At 41.1% G+C, this 17,605-nt stretch overlaps 1 protein-coding gene across 4 annotated transcripts in view; it reads left to right on the top strand.

The window, feature by feature from the left end:
- Window positions 1-14,088, top strand: part of LOC135462119 (uncharacterized) — a 42,025-nt gene extending 27,937 nt beyond the window's left edge. For 2 of the 4 annotated variants that reach the window (XM_064739480.1, XM_064739482.1), the window contains 4 exons: window positions 1,876-1,972; window positions 7,924-7,996; window positions 10,270-10,350; window positions 10,699-10,878. In XM_064739480.1, coding sequence (XP_064595550.1) covers window positions 1,930-1,972; window positions 7,924-7,996; window positions 10,270-10,350; window positions 10,699-10,870 — 369 coding nt within the window. In that variant the 5' untranslated portion in view covers window positions 1,876-1,929 and the 3' untranslated portion in view covers window positions 10,871-10,878. Of the gene's footprint in view, window positions 1-1,875; window positions 1,973-7,923; window positions 7,997-10,269; window positions 10,351-10,698 lie in introns of all 4 variants that reach the window. The other 2 variants (XM_064739479.1, XM_064739478.1) reach the window with 2 other exon arrangements.
- Window positions 14,089-17,605: the final 3,517 nt, after the last annotated feature.

A 17,605-nucleotide genomic window follows, 5' to 3' on the forward strand; every position in this document is an offset into this window, starting at 1 on the left:
ATTGTTCTTAAAAATACCCAATGCCCAGGAGTGTTGAGATTGGAGTGTGATACCCTTGTACCCTGAGCTGTTTGATTTATGAATTATACATGAGAATGATGTAATCACACTCCCCTCTTCTGTGACCTCTCTCCTCTGCCCTATATGCCCAAGGAGAGTTTACTAGGATGCATGAATAATTGTTAAGCACCATGGTGATGGCATGTGCATGTAGTACCAAGTAAACCTACCAGCCATTCCACTGTTATACGATGAACAGCCAAAGGGAAGTAACTCATGGTGCATTTTTAATAATGTGTAAATCTGAAATCTCTACTGTTTGTAACATATCATGAGTTAAATGAGTAGCAAGACTAAGGAATGGGGTCCGACGGTTTGCTTCTTTTCTGGAAATCTGTGTCAATTTCTCTCTTTCTGACAACATATGGTATATGTTTGCTGATTGTGTTTGGCTTGTTTCCATGGTAACGAGTAGACAACACATATCATCAACTGATGTTGCCATGACAATCAGATGAGAGAAGTTATGTGTGGTTTGTCCTTCATCTTCAGTTTTAAACTGCAAATGAAGCATTCTAGGTCAATCACACATTTATATTCATGTAGGCAATTATATTATTGTAAAAGTCGGTGTACAATTCCTTGATGATTGTTATAGTACACATGTGAATGCTGACCATTTCCGTAGTAAAACATTGAGGTGATGTGTGTTTATGACATGTGACATGTTTCTCTGGTAGTCCTTCCATAATAGTGCCATCCGTAATTGTTAATTCCAATCACACTCCTGTAACTTCATTCACAAATAGCAGCAGGTAAATATACCTGTCATGACACCACACGTTAATAGACATCCAGCCAAAGTCGTCCTTTTGTTAGATTGCCCAGATGCGAGCATGATCTACGGAATCTTGAGGCATCATTTCACCAGGCATCCATAAACTGTGGCTGCTTGGATGTCCACAAATTGCGACTGGATGGGTTGTCCACAGATTACAGCTGGATGGGGTTTCCATAACTGTAGCTGGGAGGGGTGTCCAGTCTCCAGTGTGATGCTTCCATTAGTTCATGTGTGATGACATAAGATTCCACCATTGCTTGACACTGAGGAATGATCCAGCCAGGAGGTGGACAATCCACAAGTCAGCTCTGAAGACCATGGCAACTGGTCGTGCCGTGCCGTGCCGTGTGGATCAAGTTAAACTCAAGCAGTCCATAGTTAATCTGATCTTGTTCAGATTAACTGTCTGTTCATGCTTATGTTTGTGTCTTGTGTTTTGGGAGTTATTTGTTACAGATATGATTGTTCTTACTAAATGAGATGCTGGGTAAACACCTGGCTCAGACATCATTTCTGTTGGTGTCGATATTTTGCTGTTGTGATATCATCATTTGAATATCTTCCTCATTATTCTCTGCTCACTCCAATTTCATTCTGTATTATCATTCTATATTAGCATTACATTATCATTTTATCTTACCATTCTCAGTCACTTACTTTTTATTGTCACAAAACTGTTTAGGCTGTTCTTTCACTAGGTTCATTAGAATCATGGCATTAAGTAACTGTCACATGCCAGAAGCAGTTGGAAGTTTTGTGGAATGGATTTTCATTGTTGTGCTTCGTATTTATTTTGACTTCCCACCTGGTTAATCAAGGCTATCTAACCCATAAAACCCATTGTTTACAATGCTGGCTGCTTGATGGCTGTGCATTCGGGACTGGATGAGTGTAGGGGCTTCACACTTGGCACACCTCGCTGTAACTTGGGTGGTGAGGCTTGAGCTTACTGGTGGGTGTGGCATGGTCACGGCATACGCCCAAGGCTTGATGACAGACAGTTTGTGACCAGTGGCCTTTGTTTGTCATTGCAGGTGGCACTGGTGGGGATGGCTGTTGTGCTGTGGAGTTAAGGCCTGTGAGGGGCAATGACCGTTGGTCTGGGAAAAAAGACCCGGCAGAAGGGACACGGTTTGTTTAGATCCATATACATCCGAGTCTGATGACCATGGCGCTGATACATGCCCAACTATTTTCATTATCATATTGTTCTATCTTTATCTCATTGAGTTGCCTTCCCCAGATGGTATTTCATTCTTAATAACCTGTACCTTAGTTTTCCCACTACTGTTGTATTCTTTACAACATGGGCCATTCGTAGTTCTTCATTACTTAAGTATGTGTGAATGAAGTATAGCTATTTAAGTGAAACAGCTTGTTTATGAGAAAATTGTTTTTTTTCTCTCTCTCTAGATTTGAAATTCCAATTACACATTTACATGTACTTGCATTAAGATTACATTTTTGTTGTTGTTAATACAAAAATAATTTACATGTTCATTTTAAATGTGCTTGGAAGACATGTTTCTTATTTATGTCTGAAAATTTTTTCACGAGACATTGCATCTTCCATACTGGACATGGTATGTTACAGAGCTTATATTTTGTATGTTCATTACTAATTTTTTCAAGGATAAAAAGGCATACTTTATGTGCTTTTAATTGTTATGTGTTTTGCCATTTTTTTTTACGTAACTTAGAGCACATTTTGCACTTGTTAATTCTGCAATTGTTTGGGTCATCTACAGGTGAGCTAAATGATCAGGTTGGTCAGTGTTCAGTAAGCATGTTGATCTGGATCTGTGCCTTGGGTTTCACTGTATAACAGTTATCATCCACTCTGTTCCTCTAGCTCATCACCATCATGTCTGCCACCCTCTGTCTTATGTTTAATTATACCCCCGAAGTTAGGGGAGGTATACTGGAATCTGTCTGTTTGTCTGTTTGTAGACGTGATTTTGTCCATGCATCTCCTCCTAAGCTACAGCGCCGATTTTGAGGACACTTACATGATACCATATATCTTACCTGTCATCTGAACTTGTGCATGCTTTAGGTTAATTACAATAGAGTAATTATATTCATAACTACTCCCATTCAGGTGTTTAGTGCAATAATGGATTTACATGTGTGCTGTACGAATTCTCTTCGGATTGCTACATTTCTCCTGTCAAACTGAATGTACCAGTAGCGCAAGCAATGCACACCACAAATGCCCCATGAAGCAATGTATATGAAGCTAATCTTCCAAATAAAGGTTTTCTTGTATTTTTTGAAATGTTTGGGAAGAGGAAAGTAGGGTATTTCGGACATCCAAATTCTAGTTTTTACTTTGTGTCTAGCTCATCATGTTTTGGATTCCGGCTCTTGTGAGTTTGACTGTGGCTTTATGTCAGGACGTTTGTCAGGTATCTGAGAAGGTGCTCTGCTTTTCACTAGACTCTACTTAGTTTCCTCTATTCACAGACCCCAAGTGTTGCTCCAATAGTGAAATATTTTTAACATTGTAAAACACCAGTGGAATAATTTCTTGCTGCAAAAATTTGTATTACATTCCAATATTATCAATATGTTTATTACTTATCATAATATATATTTGTGTGCGTGTGTGCGTGCGCGCGCGCTCGCTCGCTCGCTCTAGAGTGGCCCTGGCTATTACATGTATATAGCAGCATTAGAGTGTTATACACTAAGTTGTTGTTGGACTGCTTATGTTACTGGAAATAACGGCAGATAACTCTATTGTGGTTCTGCACACCATGTTTGTCCCATACATATTAATTGATGTTGAGAATACTGCCCAATCTCAGTATGACATCAGCAGCACTGTGACTTACTGTAGTCACTTGTAATTTACATGTATGCACCTGTATGTAGATCAGCTTTCTGTTGATGATCTCAAGCAAAATCAGAGCACAGCTAACATTTCATTATCTGGTAGGTTTAGTTTTGGTACATAAATGTAAGTATGTTCAAAGTAATGGGTCAGGTTTATGCTAGATTCTCTTTACCGATAACAATGTAGTGAAAGAAAGCTATAAAAGAATTTTCATTCCAAGACCGTTAGTACATTCAGATGTTTCTACTGTGGGCTTGATGAACCACATAGCCATTGTTTAGGCTATGACTCTGATGTCAGAAGTTTCTCCCAGTTTAAACACAGGCAGCTGTAAGTGTCAGAATATCCTTTGTTACCCATGAGGTAAAGAATAATTGTTACAAAAACATAACCTGAACATAAACATGGATGTAGCACCAAAAAATGAAATGGGATGTGATGTCACAGTACCCTGCTCATCTTGGAATTCAAGTATTTGAATGTGTATAATTGTATTTAAAACTTAACAGCTAAAGCCCAAAATTAAAAGGTGGGAAGGTCTTCTGGCAACCTGCTGATGGTTGTGGGTTTCCCCCGGGCTCTGCCTGGTTTCCTCCCACCATAATGCTGGCAGCTGTCATATAAGTGAAATATTCTTGAGTACGGCATAAAACACCAATCAGATAAAATAAATAAATAAAACTATCCGTTCAGACACGTGTAGATATATGTTTCAGCATTTCTGTATTAGTTGATGCGGACTTCAGATTTGAGCTGTCTTTTGCTCTAATCCTCCGCTGATGTGATTCCACCAGACCCGTACTGTACCATACACTCTAATCCTCCGCTGATGTGATTCCACCAGACCCGTACTGTACCATACACTCTAATTCTCCACTGATGTGATTCCACCAGACCCGTACTGTACCATACAGTATTTTGCCTGTATTCATGTGCCATTTATCTTTAGAATGACTGACAGTAATGTGAAAAGATATTTTTGTATTCCTCCTAGGCCTAGTTGTTATGTTATATTTGTAATGTGTCACCTTAAGTATACATGTCTATATGCATTATGTCAGACTTCTGTGCACTGGTTTTTACTATACTCTTCAGTTTCAGATTCACTCTGTGGAAATACTTAGTTTACTTAGTGGTTTTCAGCACGCATAAATTATTGTCATTAATGCGCCATGTATTAGCTATAAATTGCCCGCAGGACTTGCTACACAATTGTTATTCTAAAATCAGCCATGAACTTTGAGTCAAACTGAACTCTGTGCAATGCTGAAGTTGTATAATAAATGTAAAAGTTTAGGTCAGGGATGTTCATGTGTAGCAGGGTGGTGAGGAAAATATTTTGTTTGATATATCTGGCAATTATACTTGTATACTTTCCTGTACTATAATTTATTACTGATTTCTTCTCAGTTTGGATACATATACCTGGGGTGTCCCACTTGTTAATGACAGTTTCTTCCCCTGTTGCTGAGAAATGCTGTAAAGTAGGATATGTCCACCTGTGAATAGTTACATGTATATGTTACGGTGTGTAGTAAAATAGTCAGTGGTTAAGACAGTGTTCAGGACACGTGACTTTGTCCTGCGTATCTAAGGCAGCCTTACACAGCGTGTCTTTGTCTTCACCTGTTGTCTGGATTACACATGACATCAGGCACCTGTATTTAGATTCATGTGTGTCAGGCAGCCTTACACAGCGTGTCTTTGTCTTCACCTGTTGTCTGGATTACACATGACATCAGGCACCTGTATTTAGATTCATGTGTGTCAGGCAGCCTTACACAGCGTGTCTTTGTCTTCACCTGTTGTCTGGCTTACACATGACATCAGGCACCTGTATTTAGATTCATGTGTGTCAGGCAGCCTTACACAGCGTGTCTTTGTCTTCACCTGTTGTCTGGCTTACACATGACATCAGGCACCTGTATTTAGATTCATGTGTGTCAGGCAGCCTTACACAGTGTGTCTTTGTCTTCACCTGTTGTCTGGCTTACACATGACATCAGGCACCTGTATTTAGATTCATGTGTGTCAGGCAGCCTTACACAGCGTGTCTTTGTCTTCACCTGTTGTCTGGCTTACACATGACATCAGGCACCTGTATTTAGATTCATGTGTGTCAGGCAGCCTTACACAGCGTGTCTTTGTCTTCACCTGTTGTCTGGCTTACACATGACATCAGGCACCTGTATTTAGATTCATGTGTGTCAGGCAGCCTTACACAGCATGTCTTTGTCTTCACCTGTTGTCTGGTTTACACATGACATCAGGCACCTGGTATTTAGGTTCATGTGTGTCAGGCAGCCTTACACAGCGTGTCTTTGTCTTCACCTGTTGTCTGGCTTACACATGACATCAGGCACCTGGTATTTAGGTTCATGTGTGTCAGGCAGCCTTACACAGCGTGTCTTTGTCTTCACCTGTTGTCTGGCTTACACATGACATCAGGCACCTGTATTTAGATTCATGTGTGTCAGGCAGCCTTACACAGTGTGTCTTTGTCTTCACCTGTTGTCTGGCTTACACATGACATCAGGCACCTGTATTTAGGTTCATGTGTGTCAGGCTTGATGTTTTACAGAGATTTGAACAGCCTGACCCTGGTTATTGATGTCTGTGCTGTCAGGAGTGTTGATTTTGACATGGCCAAAAGTATGAATATGATAAGATCGTACATATAGGTGTTACAGGCACAGAGTTGAGGTGTCTTTAAATGGTTAGTAATCAAAAGATTTCCTTACACTTTTGTTGCCTGTGTGTGAGCTCCACTCTACATGTATTATGTCTTACCTGGTTACTGGTAGATCGGGCGTTACTGAACTGTTTTCAGATCAGATAGTTTACAGAAAGTGAGTTCTTCCTGCTAAATCATGTGGTGCCAACTTAAGGATTAATGCTAAAAGGAAACTTAATATTTTTCTCAGGCTAATTTTCTGTTTGGTGGTAATTTACTTGTAGTAATGGTAACATGACTGAAATCTTTGATCAGTGGCTATTTTTTGTAAGCAGTGTAGAATGTAGCCAAGAATAAAAGTTTTTATGATGTTGTTGCTTTGAAAAATGGTTAATAAAACTTTGACTTTTTTACCTTAAGAATCCATTTTAGTTATTTTGCACATTTCTTATAGAAGTTATATATCAGTTCACAGTTTGAACCCATGTCTCGTTTTTCTAGCATCTATACATTACATTTTCACATAGCAAGGTGTTATTCCTGGGTTAAGTCATCACATTTTACCCCTTTCATGTGGCTGATGGGAAGCCATTGGGTGACCCATCCTTAGTACATCAATGGACCAACAGGATTTTGTGGTGTGTGAAAGTTGGATAAAATACCTGTATGTTGGAAGGACCTCTGGCTGACTCTTCAAAGCCTTGTAGTCTTAAGACACTAGTCAAGCTTCACAACAACAGACCTATAGGCTTGGTCAGGTGTTGGCCCATCAGCAGGTGCTCTGAAGACAGTGGCTGCTAGAGCACAAATGATGATCACTGGCTCTAATAATGTTTATTTGGTTTATATGAAATTGAAAAGCTTGATGTGCACTGAACACAAACTATACACATCTACTTGAGCACTTGACATTTTTAATTGACATTCATAAGTTGATTGGTAACTGAACAAGTTACTTACTTGTGAATAAATAAGAAGATGTTATGCATACATGTGTGCAATGGCCTTGTTCATTTACTTGATCACTACTGGTCACAAGTTCGTACTTGATCACTACTGGTCACAAGTTCGTACCTGATCACTACTGGTCACAAGTTCGTACCTGATCACTACTGGTCACAAGTTCGTACTTGATCACTACTGGTCACAAGTTCGTACCTGATCACTACTGGTCACAAGTTCGTACCTGATCACTACTGGTCACAAGTTCGTACCTGATCACTACTGGTCACAAGTTCGTACTTGATCATTATTGGTCACAAATTCGTACTTGATCACTACTGGTCACAAGTTCGTACTAGATCACTACTGGTCACAAGTTCGTACCTGATCACTACTGGTCACAAGTTCGTACTTGATCACTACTGGTCACAAGTTCGTACTAGATCACTACTGGTCACAAGTTCGTACCTGATCACTACTGGTCACAAGTTTGTACTTGATCACTACTGGTCACAAGTTCGCTCAGGTATAAGATCAATACTTGTGATTTCCCCAGTGGATATGGGACAGTAATTAAACCCCAGGGGATGATAATAGTTAATTGTTGTGTTTTTTTTTTCTGTCCAGATTTTGGCAACCATTCAGGAGGAGGGAGTCTTGAGATGGGGAATGGTAGACCAGAACCCCGAGATTCCCCCAAGTAAGCAAGAACATGCCTGATGTACCAGTGACATAACTTTTGATGTCAAACAGCGGATGCTTTTAAAACCTTTAGTCATATGTAACCAGTGCGTGTCAATCATGCATTCTAAAACTTTCACAAAAAAGCTCTTCTGAACAGGTCAGAAATGTGAAAGATGGTAGTAAAGATCGACTTGCTGCAAATATAAGTCCCTTGACCATTGAGGTCACGTGTTCAAATCCAGCTTTTGCTGCTTCTACTGGGGCTTAAAGAGAGGAGGTTTGTCAGGTCGGTGGTTTACTGCGGGCACTCAGCTGCCTTAACTGTGGCTTAAAGACGTGAGGTTTGTCAGGTCAGTGGTTTACTGCAGGCACTCTGCTGCCTCAACTGGGGCTGAAAGACAGGAGGTTTGCCAGGTCGGTGGTTTACTGCAGACACTCTGCTGCCTCAACTGGGGCTTAAAGACAGGAGGTTTGTCAGGTCGGTGGTTTACTGCAGGCACTCTGCTGCCTCAACTGGGGCTTAAAGACAGGAGGTTTGTCAGATCAGTGGTTTACTGCAGGCACTCTGCTGCCTCAACTGGGGCTTAAAGACAGGAGGTTTGTCAGGTCGGTGGTTTACTGCAGGCACTCTGCTGCCTCAACTGGGGCTTAAAGACGGGAGGTTTGTCAGGTTGGTGGTTTACTGCAGGCACTCTGCTGCCTCAGCTGGGGCTTAAAGACAGGAGGTTTGTCAGGTCGGTGGTTTACTGCAGGCACTCTGCTGCCTCAACTGTGGCTTAAAGACGTGAGGTTTGTCAGGTCAGTGGTTTACTGCAGGCACTCTGCTGCCTCAACTGGGGCTTAAAGACAGGAGGTTGTCAGGTCGGTGGTTTACTGCAGGCACTCTGCTGCCTCAACTGGGGCTTAAAGACAGGAGGTTTGTCAGATCAGTGGTTTACTGCAGGCACTCTGCTGCCTCAACTGGGGCTTAAAGACAGGAGGTTTGTCAGGTCGGTGGTTTACTGCAGGCACTCTGCTGCCTCAACTGGGGCTTAAAGACGGGAGGTTTGTCAGGTCGGTGGTTTACTGCAGGCACTCTGCTGCCTCAACTGGGGCTTAAAGACAGGAGGTTTGTCAGGTCAATGGTTTACTGCAGACACTCTGCTGCCTCAACTGGGGCTTAAAGACAGGAGGTTTGCCAGGTCGGTGGTTTACTGCAGGCACTCTGCTGCCTCAACTGGGGCTTAAAGACAGGAGGTTTGTCAGGTCGGTGGTTTACTGCAGGCACTCTGCTGCCTCAACTGGGACTTAAAGACAGGACGTTTGTCAGGTCGGTGGTTTACTGCAGGCACTCTGCTGCCTCAACTGGGGCTTAAAGACAGGAGGTTTGTCAGGTTGGTGGTTTACTGCAGGCACTCTGCTGCCTCAACTGGGGCTTAAAGACAGGAGGTTTGTCAGGTCGGTGGTTTACTGCAGGCACTCTGCTGCCTCAACTGGGGCTTAAAGACGGGAGGTTTGTCAGGTCGGTGGTTTACTGCAGGCACTCTGCTGCCTCAACTGGGGCTTAAAGACAGGAGGTTTGTCAGGTCAATGGTTTACTGCAGGCACTCTGCTGCCTCAACTGGGGCTTAAAGACGTGAGGGTTGTCAGGTCGGCGGTGTATTTCAGGCACTCTAGTTTCCCGTCTCATTATAAACTGCAAAATGATAAATACACTAATGTTCATGTCATTAATCTGTGGCTTTTAAATACCACAAATAAGTAATGGAATACCACTAATAAGTAATGGAATACCATGGTATAAATGGAATACCATGGTAATGGAATACCATGGTATTCCATTACACAATTAAGTAGTGGAATACCACAGATAAGTAATAGAATACCACAAATAAGTAATGGAGTACCACTAATAAGTAATGGAATATCATGGTATTCCATTACACAATTAAGTAGTGGAATACCACAAATAAGTAATGGAATAACACTAATAAGTAATGAACTACCATGGTATTCCATTACCCAATTAAGTAGTGGAATACCACAGATAAGTAATAGAATATCACAAATAAGTAATGGAATACTACAAATAAGTAATAGTATTTTCAGAATCAGTTTATGGGTCTTTCTACTGATGGTTATTTTATTGTTATGTTTTTCCCCTGCTTTAAGGGCTGTAGCTCACACAAAAAGAAAACAACATAAAACTGAGCGTTACAGATCTGCAAACTTGAACACTGGCATATAAAAGCTACCGGTTACATATTTAAGTATTGTCCATCAATGAAAAGTTCCCTTTTTTCATTGCAGAAGGCCACCTAGTGACATTTCCAGGAAGGATGTGAATGTGGACATGAAGCAGAGAGGAGGTCAAGGTCGTGGTTCACCGAGGTAACATCTGTGGGCTGGGACGATAATTAGACTTCAGTCTTTAATGCTATTTTTCTTCTGGTAGACCTCTTAATGGTAGACCAACTTTTGGAAGGCTAATCCCTGGTACAATTTGATGAATTTATGCAGTCTTCCAGTGGTAATTTGTGTATTATATTGGTATTTGTTTTTAGCACAGGCTTATTTGTGCCCTCATTATAGAACTGTTATACATACAACCAGTAATACATGAGCACATGTAATTTACTGGATTAGATGTTTTGATTTATTGAATTATTTGTATTTTAATGGAGAGTTTTAAGGATTAGTTTAGCACATGTAACGTTTGAGTGGATTGTGTGATTACAGGAAGAACTCTGTGGAGCCTGTTGAGAAGAAAGCCAAGGTAGCAGCAATGGCTGTAAGTGCACCAGCACCGAGGAAGTTACCTCCCATGCCTCAAGTTGATGTCAACAGTCAAGTTAGGGCGATGAAGAAAAAGAAAAAAAGGAAGAAAAATCTACCTGAGAATGTTGAGTGATGACTTCAAAAAACCAAGACAAGAACGGTCTTACTACATTGTCTGTGATAATCTTAACCTTTTATTATATCATCATCAGAAGTTCTATCTGGTTTTGTCAGCCATCGCTTGTGTGTATTATTTTATCTAAGGAATTTACCTGTGCTCGAAGTTTATCCTTCCAGTGCCTACGAAGTCTGCAGGCATAATGTGGACAAACAGACTTCATACATATATACCTCATACATATATACTTCATACATACAGACCTCATACATACAGACCTCATACATACAGACCGCAAGCGTACAGACCTTATACCTACAGACTTCACACATACAGACCTCGTACATACAAACCTCATAGATAGAGACCTCATACATACAGACCTCATGCATGCAAATGTCATACATACAGGTCTCATACATACAGACCTTATACATACAAACCTCAAATACACATACATCCTCTCTGGCCACACGTGGGAGGTCTAGCATCAAACTGTGGATGGTCGTGGATTTCCCCCTTGGTCTGGTTTCTGCCCACCATAATGTTGGCCGTCATTGTACATGTATATCATAAATGAAATATTCTTGAGTAGGGCATAAAGCCCCAATCAAGTAAATAAACGGATCAAATACAAATTTGACTCACTGTCACACAGTTTAAAACATTCCATGAGATCCTAATCTTATACATCTTTATTCAACCAAAGATGCAGCATGTACATAAGCTCAGAACATTTCTGAAAGCAGAGCTTTAAAAAGTGATCAACCTAGAATTTAGCATTGTGGTATTGACTCACCGAGAACAACCACCAGACAAGCTACTAGAAGTTAGCATTGTGGTATTGACTCACTGAGAACAACCACCAGACAAGCTACTAGAAGTTAGCATTGTGGTATTGACTCACCGAGAACAACCACCAGACAAGCTACTAGAAGTTAGCATTGTGGTATTGACTCACTGAGAACAACCACCAGACAAGCTACTAGAAGTTAGCATTGTTGTATTGACTCACCGAGAACAACCACTAGACAAGCTACTAGAAGTTAGCATTGTGGTATTGACTCACCGAGAACAACCACCAGACAAGCTACTAGAAGTTAGCATTGTGGTAGTGACTCACCGAGAACAATCACCAGACAAGCTACTAGAAGTTAGCATTGTGGTAGTGACTCACCGAGAACAACCACCAGACAAGCTACTAGAAGTTAGCATTGTGGTAGTGACTCACCGAGAACAACCACCAGACAAGCTACAGACAGACTTTGGATGTATTATTTATTCTTTTTTATGCCTTTTTTTATTTGAGCCAGTTTTGTGCACTCTGTCCTTGTCACTGATCTCAGTGCATCTGCATATTGGAAAGTCTGATTACATTTTGACTCTTGTTATCCATTATATCACAAGCTAATGTTTGAATTGTTGTACAGATTGTGTTGGAGTGATTTACTAGTAGGCCTGCACACAAGATACTTTTGTTCCCGACATTAATCTGGAATGTCATAATGAGAATTGGACTTACATGCCTGTAATAGTTTTATGGTTGTGACACTTTTGATTTAATTGTAAATTTTGGTTTACATTATTTTGTATTTACTATACCATGTATTGTAGTTGAATGAGCATGAACAAACATGGGAATTTGCTTGAACAATACAAAATATTGTGTAAGTTACATGTACAATATTCCAGTTTCCTGTTTCTCAAAATCAATCGAAATTAGAATTTAATGGGTGTTATTTTCAAATTGTAGATATTTATCAGAAGCTGTCCACATCTCAATCGTTGCGGTATACATCATAGGCTTTTAAGTATGTGTGAACATATATACATATGTAAATTTTATAGGTCTACCTGTTCTACATAGTGTAAATGTGTACATGGGCTATAAACTGTGTACATGTGATTCACAGTGCAGTGTGTACATGGGCTATACACTGTGTACATGTGAATTACAGTGGAGTGTGTACATGGGCTGTACACTGTGTACACATGAATCACAGTGCAGTGTGTACATTGGCTATACACTGTGTACACGTGAATTACAGTGCAGGGTGTACATGGGCTGTACACTGTGTACACATGAATTACAGTGTGATGTGTACATGGGCTATAAACTGTGTACATGTGGATCACAGTGCAGTGTGTACATGGGGTATACACTATGTACACATGAATTACAGTGCAGTGTGTACATGGGTTATAAACTGTGTACATGTGAATCACAGTGCGGTGTGTACATGGGCTGTAAACGGTGTACACATGAATTACAGTGTGATGTGTTCATTGGTTACACACTGTGTACACATGAATTACAGTGGAGTGTGTGCATGGGCTGTTCACTGTGTACACATGAATTACAGTGCAGTGTGTACATGGGCTGTACACTGTGTACACATGAATTACAGTGCAGTGTGTACACATGAATTACAGTGCAGTGTGTACATGGGCTGTACACTGTGTACATATGAATTACAGTGTAATGTGTACATGGTGTGTACACTGTGTACACGTGAATTACAGTATATAGGCCTATACTGTATAGTAACTTGTTGCTTATAGGCTAGATCTGAAGAAAAGTCGCTTCCAGTCTGACAGGTTATTCGTCTTTGGTTTAGAAGGTCAAACTTCAGCACCAATGAGAACTGGAGTTTCATTTCCCTAATTACATGAGCAAGGTGTCTGTCATTCTATGGAGAGCCGGTGAGAGTGGTTATTTTCATAAGACCATACTGAGAATGGCCACACTGAATGGACTAAAAGAGGCAAATACATTCTAGAACTTGGAACTGTTTGAGGTTTATTTTGTGATGGAATTATTCAATTTGCAAAAGTTACACACCAAGCTGAGGATTCTGTGTTATAGTATTCTGGTTAGGCCCAGCACAACACCATTCAGCATGAGTACTCTGGTTAGGCCCAGCACAACACCATTCAGCAGGAGTACTCTGGTTAGGCCCAGCACAACACCATTCAGCAGGAGTAATCTGGTTAGGCCCAGCACAACACCATTCAGCAGGAGTAATCTGGTTAGGCCCAGCACAACACCATTCAGCAGGAGTACTCTGGTTAGGCCCAGCACAACACCATTCAGCACGAGTACTCTGGTTAGGCCCAGCACAACACCATTCAGCATGAGTATTCTGGTTAGACCCAGCACAACACCATTCAAGAGGAGTACTCTGGTTAGGCCCAGCACAACACCATTCAAGAGGAGTACTCTGGTTAGGCCCAGCACAACACCATTCAAGAGGAGTACTCTGGTTAGGCCCAGCACAACACCATTCAGCACGAGTACTCTGGTTAGGCCCAGCACAACACCATTCAAGAGGAGTACTCTGGTTAGGCCCAGCACAACACCATTCAGCACGAGTACTCTGGTTAGGCCCAGCACAACACCATTCAGCACGAGTACTCTGGTTAGGCCCAGCACAACACCATTCAGCATGAGTATTCTGGTTAGACCCAGCACAACACCATTCAAGAGGAGTACTCTGGTTAGGCCCAGCACAACACCATTCAAGAGGAGTACTCTGGTTAGGCCCAGCACAACACCATTCAGCAGGAGTAATCTGGTTAGGCCCAGCACAACACCATTCAAGAGGAGTACTCTGGTTAGGCCCAGCACAACACCATTCAGCACGAGTACTCTGGTTAGGCCCAGCACAACACCATTCAGCATGAGTATTCTGGTTAGGCCCAGCACAACACCATTCAGCACGAGTTCTCTGGTTAGGCCCAGCACAACACCATTCAGCACGAGTTCTCTGGTTAGGCCCAGCACAACACCATTCAGCAGGAGTAATCTGGTTAGGCCCAGCACAACACCATTCAGCAGGAGTACTCTGGTTAGGCCCAGCACAACACCATTCAGCATGAGTATTCTGGTTAGGCCCAGCACAACACCATTCAGCACGAGTATTCTGGTTAGGCCCAGCACAACACCATTCAGCACGAGTACTCTGGTTAGGCCCAGCACAACACCATTCAGCACGAGTTCTCTGGTTAGGCCCAGCACAACACCATTCAGCAGGAGTACTCTGGTTAGGCCCAGCACACCACCATTCAGCATTAATGTCAATTTTGTCTGATCTTGGATGAACATACCAAACTGTATAAACCAGCCTATAGTGAATGCAAACCAAACCATGTTTAAACTCAAGCAACTTGTGCCATATTTTCCCGGAGATTTTATTGGTTCATGCACTCTAATATGCTGTATTAGCATTATGTAAGCCCTATACATTTATACCTGTGTGTATATTATAGCTGGTAATATGTACATGTGTTTGTCTCCAGGACTTTGTTAACAAAATAAAGTTCATTTCCCTATAGATCAGTTGTTCTGAGTAATACCATACTTAATATTTACTGGACGCATGCTTAATAAGACTGACCTTTTGATACAGGCCTTCAAGGTGAGCACTTTATACAGAGTAGAACATCAATCCAGGTTTTCACAAAGACTATCTGACCACTGATGTGATCCGACCACTGATATGATCTGACCACTGATATAATCTGACCACTGATGTGATCCGACCACTGATTTGATTTGACCACTGATTTGATTTCATTCTCAATGCAGAGCCAATTCAAATGATGCATTTCAGAAACATGACTTTTTTGATTGAAATACATGTATATTTGCAAAATAAAATTAACACTTAACACAGGCAGGAACTTTGTGTTGAGAGTGATAGACCAAATCCAGTGTGAGACTAGGAGCATGTGAAGTAATACAAGTAGCAACTGAAGGAGTGGTCTCCCCTCCTGACGATAAACCAGACCTCATCATGTGATGGCATTTCAAGAAACTCAAGACTTTTTTCACTTATTTGAATCTGACAGTTGAGTTTCTTGATGGGGAAAACCCGAAGTGGCCAGAGGCTGTCAGTATGAAAGTTCTACACAATGATCCCAATGGTTTGCATTATCAACAGTATTGTAGGCCTACCATGCATGGTGTCTGTGTTTTAGATGGGAAGATTTGGTGTCCTGATGGCATAAAGTGTCATGTCTGGTGTCTTTATTTGACACAGGTAAAACTGCTGTTAGGATACTAAGGTGTCCTGTCTGGTGTCTGTGCTGGACACAAGTAAAACTGCTCTTAGGATACTAAGGTGTCCTGCCTGGTGTCTGCGCTTGACACGGGTAAAACTGCTGCCAGAATATTAAAGGTACTCTCAGAGCAAGGTGTCATGACTGGTATCTATGTTTGTCACTTACAGTAAGGTGTCCTGTATGGTGTCTGTGTTTGACACAGGACATATTGCTGGCAGGATTCTAAAGGTGCTCTTAGAGCAAGGTGTCATGTCTGGTATCTGTGTTTGACAGGTGTCCTGTCTGGTGTCTGTGCTTAATAAAAGTATAGCTGCTGTCAGGATACTGAGGTGCCCTTACAGCAAGGTGTCATGTCTGGTGTCTGTGTTTGTCACAGGTAAAACTGCTGTCAGGATCCCATGATGTTGCTAGGGCAAGGTGTCCTGCCAGGTAAACTGTTATCTACACAGTTCAGTACCATCTGGAGCAAATCTGGTGAATTTAAGCTTTGGGCTCACATGACCAGACATGTCAGTGAATCGCTTGTATTCTGTTAGAGAATAAATAAAGTTGACAGAGATTAATCCAAATTTCTAGGAAGTCCATCATGCCAGTTGAGGACTGGATACATTCTCATCAAGATGATATCCACTGCAGGAATTCACACATTTATGTTCTCATCAAGATGATACCCACTTCAGGAATTCACACATTTATGTTCTCAAGATGATACCCACTTCAGGAATTCACACATTTATGTTCTCATCAAGATGATACCCACTTCAGGAATTCACACATTTATGTTATCATCAAGATGATACCCACTTCAGAAATTCACACATTTATGTTATCATCAAGATGATACTTCAGGAATTCACACATTTATGTTCTCATCAAGATGATACCCACTTCAGGAATTCACACATTTATGTTATCATCAAGATGATACCCACTTCAGGAATTCACACATTTATGTTATCATCAAGATGATACCCACTTCAGGAATTCACACATTTATGTTATCATCAAGATGATACTTCAGGAATTCACACATTTATGTTATCATCAAGATGATACCCACTTCAGGAATTCACACATTTATGTTATCATCAAGATGATACCCACTTCAGAAATTCACACATTTATGTTATCATCAAGATGATACCCACTTCAGGAATTCACACATTTATGTTATCATCAAGATGATACCCACTTCAGGAATTCACACATTTATGTTCTCATCAAGATGACACCCACTTCAGGAATTCACACGTTATCATCAAGATGATACCCACTTCAGGAATTCACACATTTATGAAAATTTTACCTGAAGGTTCAGAGACCATGAAGCTATAGGATCTGGAATGATATTCCCTCCCCAAACCTATCCAATCCCAGAGACCCCTTTAAAAGACAAAACAACACTAACACTAGACACCAAACACTAGACAAATGTATACATGCATCAATAACCTATTCCACAGGAACTTTTTAAATATGACTGTTTATTTTTGATGTTGCACACCCGAAACAATTTTATTCAGTCGGGTGCAAATGATTTTTACAATACTCCAACCCTGTACTGCCTTATAACCATCTGTGTGTGGGGTACGAATGATGCAATGTTTTGTTTCTGGTTGCTCTAACGTGGCGCATCCCTTAACCCTGCAAGAATTCCCTATAACAAGTTACCAAGCACCTCAGAAA

This window comes from Liolophura sinensis, chromosome 1 (assembly GCF_032854445.1).
Source record: "Liolophura sinensis isolate JHLJ2023 chromosome 1, CUHK_Ljap_v2, whole genome shotgun sequence".
Taxonomy (NCBI): Eukaryota; Metazoa; Mollusca; class Polyplacophora; order Chitonida; family Chitonidae; genus Liolophura; species Liolophura sinensis.